We start from the raw sequence: 19,741 nt of genomic DNA on the forward strand, positions 1-19,741 counted from the left end.
GAGCACTGACTCTTGGTATCTCCTGTTTCAGGAAAAGATGAAAGGCAAGAACAAGCTGGTGCCTCGCCTGCTGGGGATCACCAAAGACTCGGTGATGCGCGTGGATGAAAAGACCAAGGAGGTGCTGCAGGAGTGGCCCCTCACCACCGTCAAGCGCTGGGCAGCCTCACCCAAGAGCTTCACACTGGTAGGGACTGGCAGAGGGCAAGAAGAGCACTAGCTTGGCCTCGGGTGATATTGTGGGAACAGGAGAAAGATCAGATTGTTGCCCATTGGGTTTCTCTGGCCTTGGAGAGCCAGCATGGAGTGAGGAAGAAGGTGCAAGCCCATGGGCAGGGAAGGGGATGGGTCCAGAAGTAAAAGAGAGGTCAGCAAGCCTGGGTTTCTTCAAGCACCGCTCCTTCTCTGCACTCTGCATAAGTCAGCCTCTAGTTCATTATCTAGAAAAAGCCACTCACCCAGATGATTCTCAGTTCTGTGTTCCTGATGACATCCCTAGCATATACTGAAAGGAAACTTTTAGTGCTCTGACACACAAAGGCCCCCTCTCTATTTTCTATTTTCCTAAGTGTTGTGATTATCTTGCTGAGGATGTTTTCTCAGCCTGCCTAGAAAGACAGCATAGTACACAGTGGAAATAACGTGGACTTTAGGATAGTATTATTATAGAAATCCAGTTTGTCATTTCCCAGCTCTGTGACCTTGTTCAAGTTACCTTTCCTCTCTGAGCCTTAATTTCTTCAGCTATAAAATGGTGATAGTCATGCCTACAGAGCTGCTAGGATTGAATAAGATGAAGATGATAAGATGCTTAGTGTAAAATTTATGGAAAGTAGTGAGAATATGTTTGTTTCAGGTCTTCAGACCTCTGAATTCTTCCTCTTGATTTCAATATTTGTTGTTAGCAGCGTAATAACTCTATGCCTTAACTATAGCCGCATTTACTTGTGAAACACAATAGGACAGGTAGTTGGTAGGGCAAGTTGTACAATAAGAAAAATCAAAAAGTGCTAGAATTTGTCAATTTCTTAAGACTCCTGAAGTCTCTAGTGAATGCTTGAAATATCACCTCTTATCTATGCAAGATATCATAATAGGACATCAAAAAAAAAAAAAAACTATGTAAAGAAGGGACCATAGAAGAAGTCATTAGTTATCTAATTTGACTATAGATTGTTAGGTTCCTGCCAATTAGAAGGAATCATCAGAAAACATACCTTCTATCCTCCTGTAGCTGTAACAGCTGTGCCTGTATGGCCCTCAAAAGATGAATGTTCCTACTTAGCTGTGTCCTAACCTTGCATTGCAGGAAGTCATGGATAATTTCTAAATTAGAAAAATCAAGAAATCAATATAAATATATTATTTAGAAATACTAGAAGAAACCGCCGAAACAGTTGAAAGTGGTTACCTTTGGAGGAGTATGTGGTAGAAAGTGAATATGAGAATGTGTAGGACAGGGAACAACTGTATTTTGTTTCACATCTTTTAATACTATTGGTCTTTTTAAACTAGATCCCAGTATTTATTGCAAACAAAAATTTGGCCAGGCGCGGTGGCTCACGCCTATAATCCCCGCACTGTGGGAGGCCGAGGCGGGCAGATCATGAGGTCAGGAGATCGAGACCATCCTGGCTAACACAGGATGAGAAACCCCATCTCTACTAAAAATACAAAAAATTAGCTGAGCGTGGTGGCGGGCGCCTGTAGTCCCAGCTACTCAGGAGGCTGAGGCAGAAGAATGGCACGAACCCAGGAGGCAGAGCTAGCAGTGAGCCGAGATCACACCACTGCACTCCAGCCTGGGTGACAGAGCGAGACTCCGCCTCAAAAAAAAAAAAAAAAAATTAAAAAAATAAATAGTTATGATAACCTCATTAACTACCTCAGGCAAAAGAGAGCACATCAGTATTTTGATTAAAGCCTAACGTTGCATAATGCATAATGCATATAATGCATAATGCGTATAAGTTCATTATATGTAGTGATTTTTTTCCTTCCTATTCCTAGCCTTTATTTAATTTCCAAGTGTTTGGAGGTTTTTCTGCTGTCTTTCTACTATTGATTTTTTAGTTTGATTCCATTATGGTCAGAGAGCATACTCTGTATGATTTCAGTCCTTTTGAAATTTTAAGGTTTGTTTTTATATCCCAGGATATCATTTTTGGTGAGTGTTCTATGAGTACTCAAAAAGAACATATATTCTGCTGTTATCATGTGAAGTGGGCTCTGTAAATACCAGTTAGATCCCTATTAGTTGATGGTGGTGTTCCAGTCTTTTGAATGAATATCTTTGTTAATTTTCTGTCTGGCAGTTTTCTCAGTTGCCGAGAGTGGGGTTCTTAACAATAATTGTGGATTTTTCTACTTTTTCTTTCAGCTCTCAGTTTTTGTTTCATGTAATTTGAAGCTTTGTTGTTTGGTGCCTGTACATTTAATCCTACATCTTAACGGAGAAGTTGTTTTATCATTATGTAATGTTCTTTTCTGTTAGTAATTTTTGTTTTGCTCTGAAGTCTACTGTATCTAATGTTAACACAGCCACCAATGCTTTTTATAAAACTAATGTGGGCATGATATATCTTTTTCCGTCGTTTTATTTTCAACCTGCATATATTGTTATATTTGAAATGAATTTCTTGTAGAGAGCATAATTAGTTGGGTTATGTATTTTTTAATCCATTCTATCTCTTTTAATTGGTATATTTACACTACATTTAAGCTAATTATTGATATATTAGGACCCAGGTCTATCATTTTGTAGTTTTTCTGTTTGTCCCCTTTGCTTCTCTCTCTCTCTCTTTTTTTTTTTTTTTGCCTTTTCTGTGGGTTACTTGGACACTTTTTAGAGTTTCAGTTTGCTTTGTATGTTACATTTTGAGCATATCACTTAGTGTGTGTGTTACATTTTGAGCATATCTCATTGGTTATTCTAGATATTACCATGTGCATATAAAATTAAACATAGCCTACTGGTACTGGCTTTTCTCCTTTAAGTGAAGTGTAGAAACCTTACTTCCATTTAGGTCTTTTTACCTACCCACTCCCCACACTTTTTTTTTTTTTTTTTTGAGACGGAGTCTGGCTCTGTCGCCCAGGCTGGAGTGCAGTGGCCGGATCTCAGCTCACTGCAAGCTCCGCCTCCCGGGTTCACGCCATTCTCCTGCCTCAGCCTCCCGAGTAGCTGGGACTACAGGCGCCCGCCACCTCGCCCGGCTAGTTTTTTGTATTTTTTTTAGTAGAGACGGGGCTTCACCGTGTTAGCCAGGATGGTCTCGATCTCCTGACCTCGTGATCCACCCATCTCGGCCTCCCAAAGTGCTGGGATTACAGGCTTGAGCCACCACGCCCGGCCCTCCCCACACTTTTTGAGTATAATTATTTAAATATTTTTTCTGCATACATGTAAGATGGTTATTTTGTCTATAACCACATAAGATGGTGTTACAGCTTCCGCTTTGAACAGAAAAAGTGATGAAAGAAACTCATGAGGTGAAGAACAGTCTATTACATTTCCCTTTATTTTTATCTACCCCATTGTTCTTCTTGCCTTTCTGAAGTTCCCAGCCTCCTTCTGTTATCATTTTGTGTTTGGAGAACTTCCTTTAGCTATTTGTTAAGGGTACATCTGCTAGCAACAAATTCTCATAGTGTTTTCTTCCTCTGAGAATGTTACTATTTCCCCTTCATTCATGAAGGATAATTTGCCAGGTACAGCATTTGGGATTGACAGTTCCTTTCTTTTAGCATCTGAAACATGTCATGCCACTTCTTTCTTACCTCCATGATTTCTAATGAGAAATTTGCTGTCATTCAAGTTAGTGTCAATTTGTAGGTAATATGTCATTTTTCTGTGGCTGTTTTTAAGATATTTTTATCTCTGGTTTTCAAAATTCTTGGTATGGGCTTCTTAAGATTTCTTCTGTTTGGAGTTCACTCAGCTTCTTGAATTTGTGGGTTTAAGTTTTCATAATTTGGGGGAGTTTTCAGTCATTATTTCTTCAAATGCTTTATTTTTATCCAACATTGTCCTCTCCTGTTATTCTGATGATATTATTGTTAGATCTTTTGTTACTCTCCTGTAGATCCCTGAAGCTCTGTTTTTTAGTTTATTTTCTCTATGTTGTTCAGATTAACTAAATGCTGTTGATCTGTTTTCAGGTTTACTGATTTTATTTTTTATTAGCTCCACACTACTATTGAGTCTTAACCTGTGAGTTGTAAAATTTTGGTTATTGCCTTTTTCAGTTCTTCTTTTATACTTTCCATTTGGTTCCTTTTTATGACTTCTGTTTCTTTGTTGGAACTTTTTATTCTTTAAAATTTGCTGCAAGAGAATTTGCAGTTTATTGTGAAGCATTTTTATGATGGTTGCTTTAAAATCCTTAGAATTCCAATATCTGATTTATTTCAGTATTGGCATGAGTTGATTGTCTATCATTCATATTGTGGTTGTCCTGGCTCTTGATATGAATATTTATTTTTTAAAAAACATCCTAGACATCTTGGTTATTAGGAGACTTTTTTTTTTTTTTTTTTTAAAGACAGTCTCTCACTCTGTCGCCCAAGCTGGAGTGTAGTGGTGTGATCATAGCTCACCTCTTGGTCTCAAGCGATCCTCCTCCCTCAGCCTCTTGAGCTGAAACTGCAGGCTCATGCCACTATGCCTGGCTAATTAAAAAAAGAAAAAAAAATTTATAGGGGTGAAGTCTTACCATGTTGCCCAAGCTGGTCTTGAACTCCTGGGCCCAAGTGATCCTCTCGCCTCAACCTCCCAAAGTGGTGGGATCACAGGTATGAGCCACTGTGCCCAGCCTATCAGGAGACTTTTGATCTTACTGAAATATTCTATGTTAGCAGGTGGCCACTTTGTTCAGGTTCAGTGTGTAGTGTTCTGGCCTACTTTTGTGGGCTTAAGTTGCAATGACAATTTTATTCTCTGAGCCCTTTCAGTGCCATTCTGGGCTGATTTTTTCTTTTGACACTAAGGTTCCTGCTCAAACCCTGTTGGTTCTGTTGATCAAGGCAGAAGACACTTCCCTGGGCTACCTGCTATTGCTGGGTGACCTTCATTGCAGGAACCAGAAGGCACTGGGTCTGAGTCTCTTTAAGCCACTGGCTGGAGGGCAGGGAGACACAGGGCTTTACTGTGCCTGCTGCAGCAAAAGGATCAGACCATCCACCTGCCTGGGTTGTGGAAAAGGGCCTGAGAGGGTCTGAGGTTTCACTGCTCTGCAGCTTCCGGTGAATGTCAACCCAGGTTGTTAAGCTGGAGTTGGAGCTCCTGACTACTTCCCCAAATTAGTCTCTGTTGGGCTCCCCTTCTCCTGGTTCTTTGACTAAAAGCATGCTTTTCAGGAACTGCCTGTTGGAGGTTCCAATGTTCAGGCCTCTACAGCTCTTAGTCTTACGGGTATATGGGGTAGGAAAGAAAACCCAAGAACTGAACCACATTGTGGTTTTACATGTTCTGAGGCCCCCAACCAGTTCATCTTTTCAGTTTTGAGAGCTCTTTTACCATTGTTGAATATTGTTCAATAAATTTTAGGGTATTCGTTTGTATTTAGAGAGAAGGAGCAGGGGAAATGAAGTCTATGTCATATTGTTCTAGAGCTGGACCTCCTAGCCTTTAAAATGCTGATATATCTGATTTAGCTGTATTTCCTCCAATGCTGTCTTTTCAGGATTTTGGGGAGTATCAGGAAAGCTACTATTCAGTACAAACCACCGAGGGAGAGCAGATATCGCAGCTGATTGCAGGCTACATTGACATCATCCTGAAAAAGGTATTTTGTATTGATGCAAATTGGAAAAGCAAGACCGCTTTATTAAAAGGCTCGGTTTCGATGGTGTGGGTACCTTGAAAAAAAAAAAAGCCCTTTTAAAAAATACTCGAGGCCAGGCACAGTGACTCGTGCCTGTGATCCAACACTTTGGGAGGCCGAGGCGGGAAGATCACCTGAGGTCAGGTGTTAGAGACCAGTCTGGCCAACATGGTAAAACCCCGTCTCTACTAAAAATACAAAAAAAATTAGCCAGGCATGAGTGCCTGTAATCCCAGTTACTTGGGAGGCAGAGGCAGGAGAATCGCTTGAACCCAGGAGGCGGAAGTTGCAGTGAGCTGAGATCACGCCACTGTACTCCAGCCTGGTTGACAGAGCAAGACTCTGTCTCAAAGAAAACACAAAATAATAAAACTTGATTTACTAATTTCATCTTTAATCACTAATTAAGTATGAGATCTTTGATCTCAAGATCCTATGAGAATTCCTGATTTTTCTGTAGCATAAATTTGTATCATTTACTACCAGGCAGTGAACAGTAGCATGTCACTTAGCTAATGAATGAGCCTAGCACCCCTCAGCATCTTCCTTTCCACGTAGCTGTACTGTGCTTTTCAGCCTCTGTGGAAACTTGGATTGAGGGGCTAAAAATGATCTTTGCAGTTTTCATGTCTTTGTTTTTTTTTTAAACAAATGTAACGGGGTTATATGCCATAGTAGTATACAGAAAAACAGATTTCTTAAGGTTTCAAGATACAGCCCATTAAAAAAACAAGTTTTAATAGAATGTTAATATGTGCATCTTGATTTTTTACTATGTAAAATTAAAGTCTGTGCAATAAATACATGACATTTAACTATATATTAAATAATATATTTCTCTTATTATTATGCTTTTGTTCATCCATCACTTACTAAATATCCAGTATAAAGAATTTTGAGTAAACTTCAACACTTTCACTTGTGTCCCTTCAAAATGTTTTTTTTAAAGGTCCTTGTATGAAGACCTGCTGATTTTCTTTTCTCTCTTTTCTTTTTTTTTTTCTTTGAGACAGAGTCTTGCTCTGTCACCCAGGCTGGAGTGCAGAGGCACAGTCTCGGCCCACTGCAAGCTCCGCCTCTGAGTTCAAGCAATTCTCCTGCCTCAGCCTCTGGTGTAGCTGGGATTACAAGCTCCTGTCACCATGCCAGGCTGGTTTATGGTTTTTTTTTTTTTTTAAAGAGGCGGAGTTTCACCATGTTGACCAGGTTTGTCTCGAACTCCTGACCTCAAGTGATCCGCCCGCCTCAGCTCCCAAAGTGCCTGGATTACAGGTGTGAGCCACTGTGCCTGGCCTGGGTTTCATTTTTGCATTTTGTTTTATTGCATTTCCAGAAACAGAGTAAAGATCGATTTGGACTAGAAGGTGATGAGGAGTCAACCATGTTAGAAGAGTCCGTTTCCCCAAAAAAGTAAGTATTATGAAGAGCACTAGAGCACCACCTTCTCCCTAGACAGGCAGGTTTCCTCTTGCCAGCTTGGAGCCTGCTGCTCTGAAGCCTGTCACCTGGAGAAGATGACAGCAGATGATATAGTTGAATCTTCTTCAAGCATGGTCCCCAGACCAGCAGCATTGAAGTGGCAAATGTCTCATGAGGGAGGCTGAGGATTTTAGGGAAACATTGACCAAAGTGTGGCGTTTAACTGTGTCTTTTGAGGTAGTAAGTGTTCATGAGTCCTGTTCCGCATTTCTGATTTAAATCTCATGATCGAATCATACCATGAGAAGGTCAGAGGATGAGCCTCTGTGTTTGATTCTGGCCCCTTTTGTGGGAGGAGAGAGTGTAGCCAGTGGAGGAGTTATAGTGAAGCACTGCTGCATGCCACGCTTGTCTCGAGTGCTGTGAGGTAGCGTAGTACAGGCGAGTGGTTAAGAGCATGGAAACTCGTCCTGGGCTCAAATCTGGGGTCTGTGTTTCACTGTGTGGCCCTGGGGAAGTTACTGAATTCTCTTCTGGCATGATCTCATCTATAAAGTGGGGATAATGATATTACCACCTAAGTAGGTTTTATTTCCATGGTAGTTACTAATAAAGCACATAAAACAATGCCTGGAACATAGCACTTGCTATTATAACTATCATCCTCACAATCATTATTTTAAATTCACAGTGTTCTCAATTTAGTGCCATTTGTAGATGAGGAGATAGATTTATTAAAATTAAGTAACATCTAATAAATGTTTTTTATGGGGAACCTATACAAACATCCCTTTTATATTAATAGAGCAATGTAATGACTGTTCTTTATTCTTTAGTGTGTGTATCTGACATTCTGTCTCATTTGGAATTCCAATAACAGCTCCCTACGCAAAAGGGAGGCCAAGTGCTATCATTCCCAGTCCACAGATAAGGAAACTGAAGCTCATGAAAGTTAGTTGAGATATACATATGTGGTAGAGTCAGGTCTCAGATTCAGATCTTGCAATGTTTCCCATAGTATGCTGCTAGAAAGTTCTAGCATCTTCCAGTCCATTAAATTTGCTTAGCTATAGTAGTTTCTCTAACATTTTCACCCTTGCTGCCAGTTTCTCACAATTTGCTTCCTAATCACCCAGAAGGTGTTTTTCCATTTGTCCCCACTAGTATGCAAGTTAGAACCAAACTTGATATGATGTGTTTCTAGTACTTGCCACCCTTGGGCAGAGCACCTTAAGTCCTTGGAATTATTCATGGCCATTGGATGTAAATTAGTGAGCTAGTGCTCTCTGACAGGGTGATCTGCTTCACTTCAGAGGACTCTGCTGTGCTTTGCTTCCCATAGGAGCAGCCCAGTAAGTGTCTGAGCCCAGAGGTCTGGGACCTTCCCCTGCCTGGGACCACTGTAGCCTCCTCCACTGCCCACGGCATCACTGTGGGGTCTGATCAAGGCAAGCAGAAAGAATGGTCAGGATGGTCCCCATCTCTAGACCTTCCACTTCTTCCTGTGTTGGTCCTTGGCTGAGATCTCAGAATGCAACTGACTTCTCACTGGAGCCTCCAGACCCACCTTCCCTAGTCTCTCACCACCCCACCCCTAGACTGCAGTGTTTCTCCATGGATGCCTAATGCTTGGGATCCCAGCATGGCTATCGAGCCTTGCCCTGGGCAACAGGGAATGATCTGTGATGGTGCGAGGGCCCTGGGACAGAGGCCCCTGTCTCTTCATGCAGCTGCACCTCCACCTTCCTTCTACCTCACAACACACACAGATGCTGTCTGTGGGTTTGTCTGCTGGGCTTCTGAGGAACATACACCACCCTCAGACTTCTTACCTTTAGACGATCTGCATCCTTTGCACTTATTCTTCATTCTAATACAATATAAAGTAAACAATGCAATTTTTTGGCTGAGCTCTGTGGCTCACTCCTGTATTCCCAGCACTTTGGGAGGCCGAGGCGGGTGGTTCACCTGAGGTCGGGAGTTCGAGACCAGCCTGGCTAATATGATGAAACCTTGTCTCTACTAAAAATACAAAAAATTAGCCAGGCGTGGTGGCAGGCGCTGGTAATCCCAGCTACTTGGGAGGCTGAGGCAGGAGAATAACTTGAACCCGGGAGGCGGAGGTTGCAGTGAGCCGAAATCGCGCCACTGTGCTCCGGTCTGCATGACAAGAGTGAAACTCTGTCTCAAAAAAAAAAAAATTAAAAATGCAATTTTTCCATTAGATACCTTAAGAGTCTTCCCAGTATTTAGCTGAAAGCATTTGTGGAAGGTGCCAAAGCCTCACGTGGTCAAGGCTCTAGAGGCAGTGAAACATCCTCTGTGGTCAGTGGTGGTGGGCCTGACGGAGGGAGCTAAGCTGTGGGAGATTTTGCCCTAGCTTCATTTCCACATTTCCCCTTTCAAGCTGCAGATACATCATCTGTATCTCTGATGCTTGGAATGGAACCTGGCAGAAGGTTGATACTTGTTTAGTGAATGTTCTTTCAGGTATGATTTACCAAAAATAATATATCAACATATCAAAACATTCACTTAAAACCTGGGACATCATTATTATAGGAATCTCTGTGTTGTTGTCATTTTTTCTTCTTGAGACAGAGTCTTACTCTGTTGCCCAGGCTGGAGTACAGAGGCATGATCATAGCTCACTGCAGCCTCTGGCTCCTGGGCTCAGGTGATCCTCCCACCTCATCCTCTTGAATAGCTAGGACTGTAGGCATGTACCACCACTCCAGGCTAAGTTTTTAAATTTTTTGTAGAGATGAGGTCTCATATGTTCAGGCTGGTCTTGAACTCCTGACTTCAAGGAATCCTCCCCGCTTGGCCTCCCAAAGGGCTGGGATTACAGGGGTGAGATACTGCACCCAGCCTTGTTTTCTTAATAACAACTAATTGCATAATATCATAAGTCTTTTAAGTGGATAAATTGGGAGTAATTATTTACATTACTTATCGTGAAAGGATTCATCTCAGAGCTCTGCTAAGTATTGTGATGCCACTTCTTCATTCCTGCTTCTCTGTCTCTATGTGCCTCTTTAAATTGGCCTTCACAGCATAAAGCAGGGAACATACGTGACATCTGTGGGGTCTCTTCATTGCACTCCACATGGGTGGCGTCCTTACAGTGACCAAACCACTTTTCCCGGCAGGTCCACCATCTTGCAGCAGCAGTTCAACCGGACCGGGAAGGCAGAGCACGGCTCAGTGGCGCTGCCGGCCGTGATGCGCTCGGGCTCCAGCGGGCCTGAGACTTTCAACGTTGGCAGCATGCCTTCGCCACAGCAGCAGGTCATGGTTGGGCAGATGCACCGAGGCCACATGCCGCCACTGGTGAGGCTTCCTGTGCTCCTCCCCCGCTGGTTAGTCTGCTGCCTCCGGCATGCAGGGTGGACACCAGCGGTGGTGATGGGCTGAGTGTTGGAACTCTCTCTAGTTCCCGGCTGAATCATGTCTCGTTCAGCTGTGCATTTTTTAAATAGGATGACTCGGATCACTGCCTGTTTGGTATCGGAGGTGTCCTCTGTGACTGGAAAATTGGGGAGCTCTCAACATGACTTTTGATACAGGGACAGAACCCTGCTCCCATGTCCTGGCAGCACGAAGCTGATTGGTCCAGATACCCCTAGGAAAGGCTGAGAAGTAGACCAGGTTTTTAGCAAACTTGAGGTTTCACCCTGGGAGTCATTGATTGCTTTCCACTGTGCTGGTCTGTCTGGCTCGGTGCCTCTGAGGCTGGCCTTGGGACTGACTCTCTTGCTATTGGACGAGAACTTTTTGAAAGCTCAGGAGCAACACTTGTCTCTGAAAAAGTATGTTGACCGTAGATTTAGGTGGAGTCCTTAAGCATCTATCAGGAAGCATTCTCATTTAACACCCACGTGTTTCCTGTGCATGAGGAGGTCCTCGGTACTCAAAGACTGGATCACCTCAGTTCCCCTGCAAGGACTCTTATGAGCCTTCTTGTCAGCTAATTAAGCTCTTCACACACCTCTGATTATAATCCCTCCATGGCAATCACCTTCATTTTGTGTTCTATTAATATAATGCAGTATCTATTTCTGGCCTCCAGGTTGAAATGGGAGATAGTTCAGGCGCTTGTTGAGATGTGGCCTGGGCTGCTTTGTCTCGAGCGCAGAGTTCTGTTTTGCTTTGTTTTGCATAAAGGGCCATGTCAGTCCCAGGAGTGTGGGATGACAGCTTTGTTTCATCTGCCTTTGCAGACCTCAGCCCAGCAGGCCCTGATGGGGACGATCAACACAAGCATGCATGCCGTCCAGCAGGCCCAGGATGACCTCAGTGAGCTCGACTCGCTGCCACCTCTCGGCCAGGATATGGTAAATACTGTTGAGTGGTTTTCATGCCAAGTCTCTGTCCTGGCAGAAAGCAGTGTTATGCACTCTGTCAGGATTCATCTAGGTAAATTTCTGTCTCTAGGTGAAATGGAAACCCATGATTTTTTCAGGATCTTGAGACTTTGTCTCTCAGTTGCACCCATAGGAGGAGAAAATCATAGAGTACTGCAGGCTTTTGGCAGTACCATGGTAGGGCAGAGAACTTGGACCTTAGGATCCTGCGACCTGGGTTCAAACCCCAGCTCCAGTACTGGCTGTGTGAATCTGGGCTACTTGCCTTCTCTAATCCTCCACTTTGTCATCTGTAAATAGAGTTGTTGTGAAGCTGCAATGATCTAATCACCTGTAGAGTTCTTAGCATGGCCCCTAGCACGTAGTAAGAGCTCAGTAAGCATTAGCTGTTGGTTAGTTTTATCGCTACCAGTGGTTCTCAAACTGTAGCATATGTCAGCATCATCTGAAGGGCCTGTTAAAACACACATTGCTGGACTCTCCCCCCATTTTTTTTTTGTTTTGTTTTTGGTTTTGGATCTTGGGTAGGGCCTGAGATTTTGCATTTCCAGCAAGATCTCCGGTGATGCCAGCGCTGCGTGTCTGGGGACTGTGCTTTGAGAAGCACTGGCTTACTACCATTGAGCTTTTCAGCAAGGTGGGTGATTAACCCAGAGATCTTCCTGTAGCTACTGCTGCATAAAATCTTCCAACTCCTCACTGCTCAAATCGTGGTCCCAGGACCAGCAGTGTTGGCAATTCCCAGAGTCTTGTAAGAGGTGCAGAATCTTGGGCCTTCCCCAGCCCACTCAAACAGAATCTGCATTTTAGCCAAGTTCCCAACTTCTTTGTGTGACCATTAAAGTTTGAGAAGCACCGGCTAGCACTGTCATTCTCAACCCTGCTTTGTATGTTAGAATCATCCGAGGAACTTTAAAAACAAAGCCCAAAGCACCAGCTCTGACCAAATAAATCGATGTTTCTGTGGGTGGAGCCTGAGAATCAGTGGTTTTTATTCTCACCAGCTGATTCTAATGGCCAGTCAGGGTTGACAACCACTGTTGTAGGACTGACTGGTGCCATCACAGGGGCCAGAACCAAGATACAGTCTGTAGTCTCATCTTGTCCTGCCAGGATAACTGCCCTCCAAGTTCTCCCAGAATGCTGAGGCTTTCATTTGCACATTTGTGTGTGTGGAGGTTGCTGGTATCCTCGGTGCCATTTCTCCCGGGTACCTGAAGACAATAAACATTTTGCTTTGGGGACCTCCAGAGTAAAAACATGTATGGCAGATTCCCATATCCAGTATAATTGGGAGGTAGAGTTTTAAAATATTTAAGATTTAACATTCCTCTTTCACCAGTTTTCAAAGATTTAGAATGCAATAAATTATTTTTAGTGCTAGTCACATCCTGAACATAGATGAATATTTTTGGGATATTTTGGGAAGCAGATGAGCACCTTACTGCAGGGTCATCATTATCAAGATAAATGATCATTTATTAGGTAAGTTCATACCAGAAAATAGAGAACTTGCTATTTATAGGTTCAAATAAACATATAAAGTATAAGAGCTGGAAAGGTTTTTAAAAACCATTGAATTCCTACGGTAGAAAAAGTATAAGGCACAGGACCTGGATATGATTTGCCCAAGGTCCTATCACCTACTAGTGGTAGATCTGGATCCAGAACAGGGGTCTCGACCCATCCCCTCATCTTACCAGGAAAGGTCTTACCATCTACATGAGCATGGCCTTTAGTCGTCTTCAAGGCAATGCATGTTGTAAGCAAGAGACATTTCCTACATTGACAGAGAACACCTATGAGCTGAAACACCCTCCTTCTCACCCTGCTCCCCGCAAAGCAAGGTGAAAATTAGCAACAATTATCAGTGCTAATGTGCAGTATTATTATGAAACATTGATTTTTCGCTTCTCGTTCTTTTTCAATTGAATTTTTCTAAATAAAGCCATGTGGAATTTTTCTCCCTAAGATCTTAAAAGTTAAAAACACAAACAACATAATTAATGTAAGACACAGGGAGAATTTGCATGCCATTGAGTATCTCCGAAGGAGCAAGAGGCCTGTTGAGGATACTGTTTAGGATAACTTAAGGGCCCTGTCGGCGTTGGCCTCATAAGAAGAATGTAGCCAAAATGCTGGTCTGATTTTATGGGGGAGCTTTTCCGGTCTCCTGGGTAATTCTGTGCTGTGATTGTGTTGTGCCGTTGTCTGGCTTTGCAGGCATCTAGGGTATGGGTTCAGAACAAAGTCGATGAATCCAAACACGAAATCCATTCTCAAGTTGATGCTATCACGGCCGGAACGGCTTCGGTTGTTAACCTCACGGCGGGTAAGTCCCTTAAGATTTGTGCTGCATTGGAGTTTTGTTTAAAAGCTGTTTTTTTAATTTTAAAATATAAGTTATCTGTTGATTGAAACAATAGACTTCATATTATGAGAGGATAGTCTATTCTTAGGCGCTTTTCTCCCAGTGACCCAGGAGAGCGGGTAAGGAACATCTTATTGCTTTTTGCCTGTATCTTGCATCCTCATTAAAAAGCACCTATTCAGATCTTCTCATGGCTTGTGAGAAGCCATGGACATACTTTGCTGGACATACTGCAAAGTCTATTGAGGCTACTTTCTCCCTTCTGGGCACCTACAGTTGGAAAATGATTTTGAACGAACAGACCTGTCATGTGTGCCTTCACCCATCTTGTCCAGCAGTGGTCTCTTCTGGCACAGTGTGGCTCACAGCCTTGCGCTCTCAGGGGAGAGCTGGGAACTTGCTTGGTTTCACCCTGCAGCGTATCTGCCTTTCAGGAGCAGAGTTGACCCCCTGAGCTGCTGACAGGGGCCTAATGGAAAAGGCTGTGAGATGCTGAGACATCCTTTGGGTTTTTAAAGGTGGTTGTACTCAGTATTTCAATGCTTGAGGCCTCCAGGCAAAAGGACCTTTCTGCAGTCACTGTGGAGACAGGGAACAGGCCATCTCACTGTGCTCATGTGACGCTTGCTGTCTGACTCCTGCAGGATGGTGGGTGAGGAACTACCGCCAGTGTGGGGTTTTGGAAATTCTCACCAGAACCATGTGCCCTCCTTCGATGGGGATGGTTCTTTTCTCTCCCAGGTGACCCTGCAGACACTGACTACACAGCTGTGGGATGTGCAATCACCACTATTTCTTCCAACCTGACGGAGATGTCCAAGGGTGTGAAGCTACTGGCCGCCCTCATGGATGATGAGGTGGGCAGCGGGGAGGACTTGCTCAGAGCTGCCAGGACCCTCGCTGGGGCAGTGTCAGACTTGCTGAAAGCTGTGCAGCCTACTTCTGGAGAGGTAAGCTCCAGAGGCACGCATCACTGGGGTTCTGATGGGATGGCTACATCTGCTGGGGGACCATGCGGCTCTTGCTTCCCCAGCTGTTCCTTGCATCCTGATGGGGTATGTTTCTCTCTGCAACTAAGAGCTCACCCACATTCAGGAGTGGTTGAGCTCTTAGTATAACGGCCTCCCCGTCAAGGGTACTTGAGTAGATGCAACCCCAGGAACTTAACACACAGGATTAACACACATTTAAGGGAAATATAAGTTTGCACCCTAATTTCCACGGAATGCACATCACCTTCTTAACACCTGAACAAGGCTCACTAATGGGCCATTTCAAATCCACATACCTATTGCTGGTTTGTGAGACATCGGATGTTTCCTTGCACGGATTTCACCAGGATGTCTTCTATCCGGCAGACCACCTGAGATTCTCACTGATAGACAAAGGGAGCAAATTCTATGAGATTCTACTTCCTGTACTTCCATGTCTCATGGCACTGGAGGAAATGCGTTTTCTTTCCAATTAAGGTGTGTTCTTTGTTCACAGCCTCGACAGACAGTTTTGACTGCTGCTGGCAGCATCGGACAAGCCAGTGGGGATCTTCTGAGACAGATTGGAGAGAATGAGACTGATGAGCGATTCCAGGTAAGATATTTGCAGCCTTATAGTCATGGAAAGAAGTCTAAGTGATGGTCTTAGACCCCAGCAGGCAGAATGTAATATTTCAAAAGCTAACTACATTTTCTTTGAGATTGTCAAGAATGCGATTGAGATGTATTATGTTGGGAGTGAGGTCTTTTTGTGTTACCAAAAAAAAATTTTTTTTAATAGGAAAACTCATTTCACTGACACCATGTTTCATCACTGTAAAGCACATATGTAGCTTTCCTGATTTTTTTTTTTTTTTTTAATTAGAGTTTCGCTCTGTCACCCAGGCTAGAGGGCAGTGGCATGATCTCGGCTCACTGCAACCTCTCTCTCCCGGGTTCAAGTGATTCTCCTGCCTTAACCTCTCCTGAGTAGCTGGGGTTACAGGCGCATGCCACCACGCCCGGCTAATTTTTGTATTTTTAGTAGAGATGGGGTTTCACTGTGTTGATCAGGCTGGTCTCAAACTTCTGACCTCATGATCGGCCCGCCTCGGTCTCCCAAAGTGCTGGGATTACAGGAGTGAGCCACCACACGTGACCCTGATTATTATTTTTTTTTCCAATATGCTGGACATTCTTTAATCACAAGAAGGGAGGAAATATTAATAGTGTCATGAACTCCTGGTATCTGTCACCTAACCCCTGATTATCAGCGCCTGGCCAGTCTTATTTTACCTGTTTAGGAGAAGGGTTTAATGGCATCATTCTTGAGTCCTCATAAACATGAAAACCTATGTACTTCAACACACATACAGAGAGAGAGAGAGAATTTCCTTTGTACTCAGAGGTGGTTTGTTTTTTGTATCTTATCCAAAACCACAAGCGTGGCAGAGAAGTCTTTTTTGTGACCCTTCTTTTTCAATACCAGGGCCATGTGCTGCTTGCCCTCTGGGGAGCGAGTGTCACCACTGTGTGCAGTATCACCTCACGGCAGCTCAGAAAGCATCAGGTATCTGCTCGTCTGCCTCCATCTCTGTCCCTCAAAGGGTGAGGCGCAGAGGCCTGCTGCTGGGGGAGTTCAGGCCAGCATGAGCTGCTTATGTGCTGGTGGGCCAGTGCCCTTTACTCCTCCTCCTAAGTCTCTAATTTTGCAAGTCATATATAAATATATCCTAATGAAATTGTTACTGTTCTAGCCCAGGTTCTCTGAAAGATGCCCTTTTCCAAATCTTGTGTCAAGTTCACTGTTTAGGATTCTACAGAATTTCATCGGCCTTCACTTGTTAAAATGTTTTTGAATTATGTATATAGTGAAATATTTGCTTAGAAGAAATCACAAAGAATTGCAAACTTATATAAACTCATACCACAAATATCACGAAGTCCAGAAAATAACACAATGTTTTTATTAACTATCTGACACCTCTCAATACCTTTCTTCCTGCATTTTTGACCTCATCTGTTTTGACCACCTCTTCATTTGACAATGATTTTATAATATGTTATAGACAGAACAAAAAGATGATTAGCTTTCTTCTGGCATTCAGGTTTCTTGCTTCATGGGTGGCAGTTTTGCATGCCATTTTATCTAGAACTTCTAAATTTTATAAGCAAAAGATGTGTTAGTTAAACTAAGATGTGATCATGTATGTTGTGAGACATGAAATTTCAACCTTCATACATAGATGTGTTTGTTTCTCCTTCACTCTTCACATGCCTGTGGCACTGGGCTATGGGATTCACTTATATCCTGCAGTGCAATAAGACATTCGATGTACATTTATGTCATGATGGAGGGTGAGTTCGTATCATGGGCTGTAGGAATATTCCTGGAAGCCATTTCTACACTGAGATGGCCGGTCATAAGTTCCCTAGAATCAGAATGAACTGCACATCAATATATTCTGCTAAACCCGAGTTTATTGTGTCCTCATCCTGATTTCCCTTTCCATATCCCTAAACTTCTCTTGCATTGGCCTTTACTTTTTAAATTAGGGCAGGTAATTATTTGTAGGCAGGTACCCATTTAGGAACTTGGTAAATAGGAGATTCAGCTGTTGTTTTACTAGGCTTAATTATCTTGACATGGTCATTTACTTTCCCCAAAAGTATTAATATTATTGTTTTCTCCAAAGTGCCAAGGAAGGTTAAGGAGAAAGACAATTCTTCCTTAAAACATCGCATGCAACCTTGTATTTTTTAAAAGCTTTACCTGCCTCTCCCTGCTTTAGCAGATTATTTTCATTGTGTATGAATGTCAACCCTGCTTCCTAATGTTTGTTTCTATTCAGATGTGCAGAGGAAGTAGGTTCAGGTTCAGGGTGATAGTCCTACAGAGCTTTTGTTAGCAGGGACAGGCCTGACTTGAATGTTTTCAATTGTGTAAGCTCTCTAGGTAGAGACCAGGCCAGTAAGGTGATCCTGCAACCTCCTCCAGTTATGGGTAACTGACATTGGATTTCTTACTCTATTTTTCTGATTCTTGAGATCATATCTCAGAGCTTTTCTTGGGTTCTTAATGTACTGCATGTTCCCATAGTTAACAAAGATTTATTTTACACTGGCTGTATAATAGTGGTCTTGTTGAAAATTTTGACAAAGGCCTTGTCAGCAGCTATAGCTGTAGTATCACATTCTTTTTCTAACTGTATTTTTTTGGACAAAATTAATAAGAGGAACAGGATTTCTTTAAACAATTCTAACAAAGCCCTTTAGAACAATCATGATTCTATGTGACCAAATCCTGGCCCCCATCTGAAAAGATGAATTCATGTCAAGTGAGGGAATACCATGACCTACTTTGGAAAGTTATTTTTAAAAATCTTTTTAATAATTTGTGACATTCAAGCTGTGTTTTCACTGAGCATTGAGATAAATGTCCAGGAACTGTAACTTTGCCATAGTGGGAGCAATTCCTAAAAGTTGTATGGTAGACAAGTGCCAGTCAAATCCCAAAGGAATCTTCAGCTTTCAGCACCATGGGCTTTAATTATACCTGGGGTAGCCAGGAAACATCACAGACCTAAGAAAGACTGGAATAACCTGCTCCTTGAAGACCAGTTAGGTTTTGTCCATTTTAAAATCAGCTTACTTGATAGATTCATGGGTTTCTGTTTTAGCTGGATTGTATCTAGTCTTTGTTCTGTGTTAAACTGTGCAGGCTGAATATTATTTCCATTGTATCTTCTCATAAAATATCTCACTGTAAAGACACTGTGGGTGCCCTTTACATTTAGAATCAAATGTGGTCTTTATCATCTGATGAACTAATAAAGACTTCTGACCGTATTTCCTTGAGGGGAAAAGCCTTGACATGTTTGTTCAAAATAAAAATGGCTTGTATGTTTGGGAAGGCATTTCCAAGTCAAATAAACTACTTTCAGTATTAAAAGCAAAGAAGTAAATTAACTGTAACCGTGGTTATTCTTCAGGTCAAACAGATGGGTGGCAAATCTGGTAGGCTCAAAGGATTCTTCTTTCTTCAGGCAGAATGCGTAGTCATTGAGTTGAAACATAAACTGCTGTTTCAAGGCTCAGCGCTCCTTGCATCTTCAGTCAGACCGTCTTATAGCTAGTGTATTTATATAGGCTCTCTTTCTGCTTTCTGTCATAATTTAATTCCTACCCGGAAGGCTGCAGAACACTGAGAATAACTCATGTTCAGAGCATTTCTTGGCTCTTGAGCTGTAGGTATTGGTGCCAGCTATGTGTCTGTGCGCATCAAGTGTTGCCCTCTGGAGGTAGAGCTATGGCTGAATTTCTGATGACGACTCAGATCTTTGGGCAAAGTAGAAATCCAGAAGATACATTTTCAAGTTGCAGTGGGGCGTGATGACTTGGAGGCCATGAATTATAACTATGGCACATGATGTTGTGGCATCTGGCTATGTTTTCAGCTTCTCCTGATCCACCATATCGGCCACTCATCCAAGAGACGTGGTCAAGACTTTGTGTTAGATAAGTGCATGAATGTGAATCAGTGGTTAAAATAATAACCCTTCCCTCAAATTCACTATTTTAGATTTAAACCTGTGCTACTTAATGGATATAAGAGACTGAGTTATTAGGATACAAGTCTCCTTTTTTAATTACCTCTAAGGATAAGTTGACATTTTAAAAAACAAGTAAAAAAACTTCTGAAGTGCTGAAGGAAAAAGATCAAACGGAATTTTAATAACATGTTTATTTTCAGGCTGTGAAAGGTGATTAGAGAGAAATAAATGAACA

The 19,741-nt window shown here is 42.6% G+C and overlaps 1 protein-coding gene across 23 annotated transcripts in view; it reads left to right on the forward strand.

Annotated features, from left to right (window-relative positions):
- The window catches only part of TLN2 (talin 2), a 457,700-nt gene that overhangs the window by 300,776 nt on the left and 137,183 nt on the right, over positions 1-19,741 (forward strand). For all 23 annotated transcript variants that reach the window (XM_073995950.1, XM_045395572.2, XM_045395576.2 and 20 more), the window contains 8 exons: positions 32-187; positions 5,685-5,786; positions 7,159-7,235; positions 10,397-10,577; positions 11,468-11,581; positions 13,835-13,943; positions 14,724-14,932; positions 15,471-15,569. In XM_073995950.1, coding sequence (XP_073852051.1) covers positions 32-187; positions 5,685-5,786; positions 7,159-7,235; positions 10,397-10,577; positions 11,468-11,581; positions 13,835-13,943; positions 14,724-14,932; positions 15,471-15,569 — 1,047 coding nt within the window. The remainder of the gene's footprint in view (positions 1-31; positions 188-5,684; positions 5,787-7,158; positions 7,236-10,396; positions 10,578-11,467; positions 11,582-13,834; positions 13,944-14,723; positions 14,933-15,470; positions 15,570-19,741) is intronic.

The sequence above is a fragment of the Macaca fascicularis genome, chromosome 7 (genome assembly GCF_037993035.2).
Source record: "Macaca fascicularis isolate 582-1 chromosome 7, T2T-MFA8v1.1".
NCBI classification, from domain to species: Eukaryota; Metazoa; Chordata; class Mammalia; order Primates; family Cercopithecidae; genus Macaca; species Macaca fascicularis.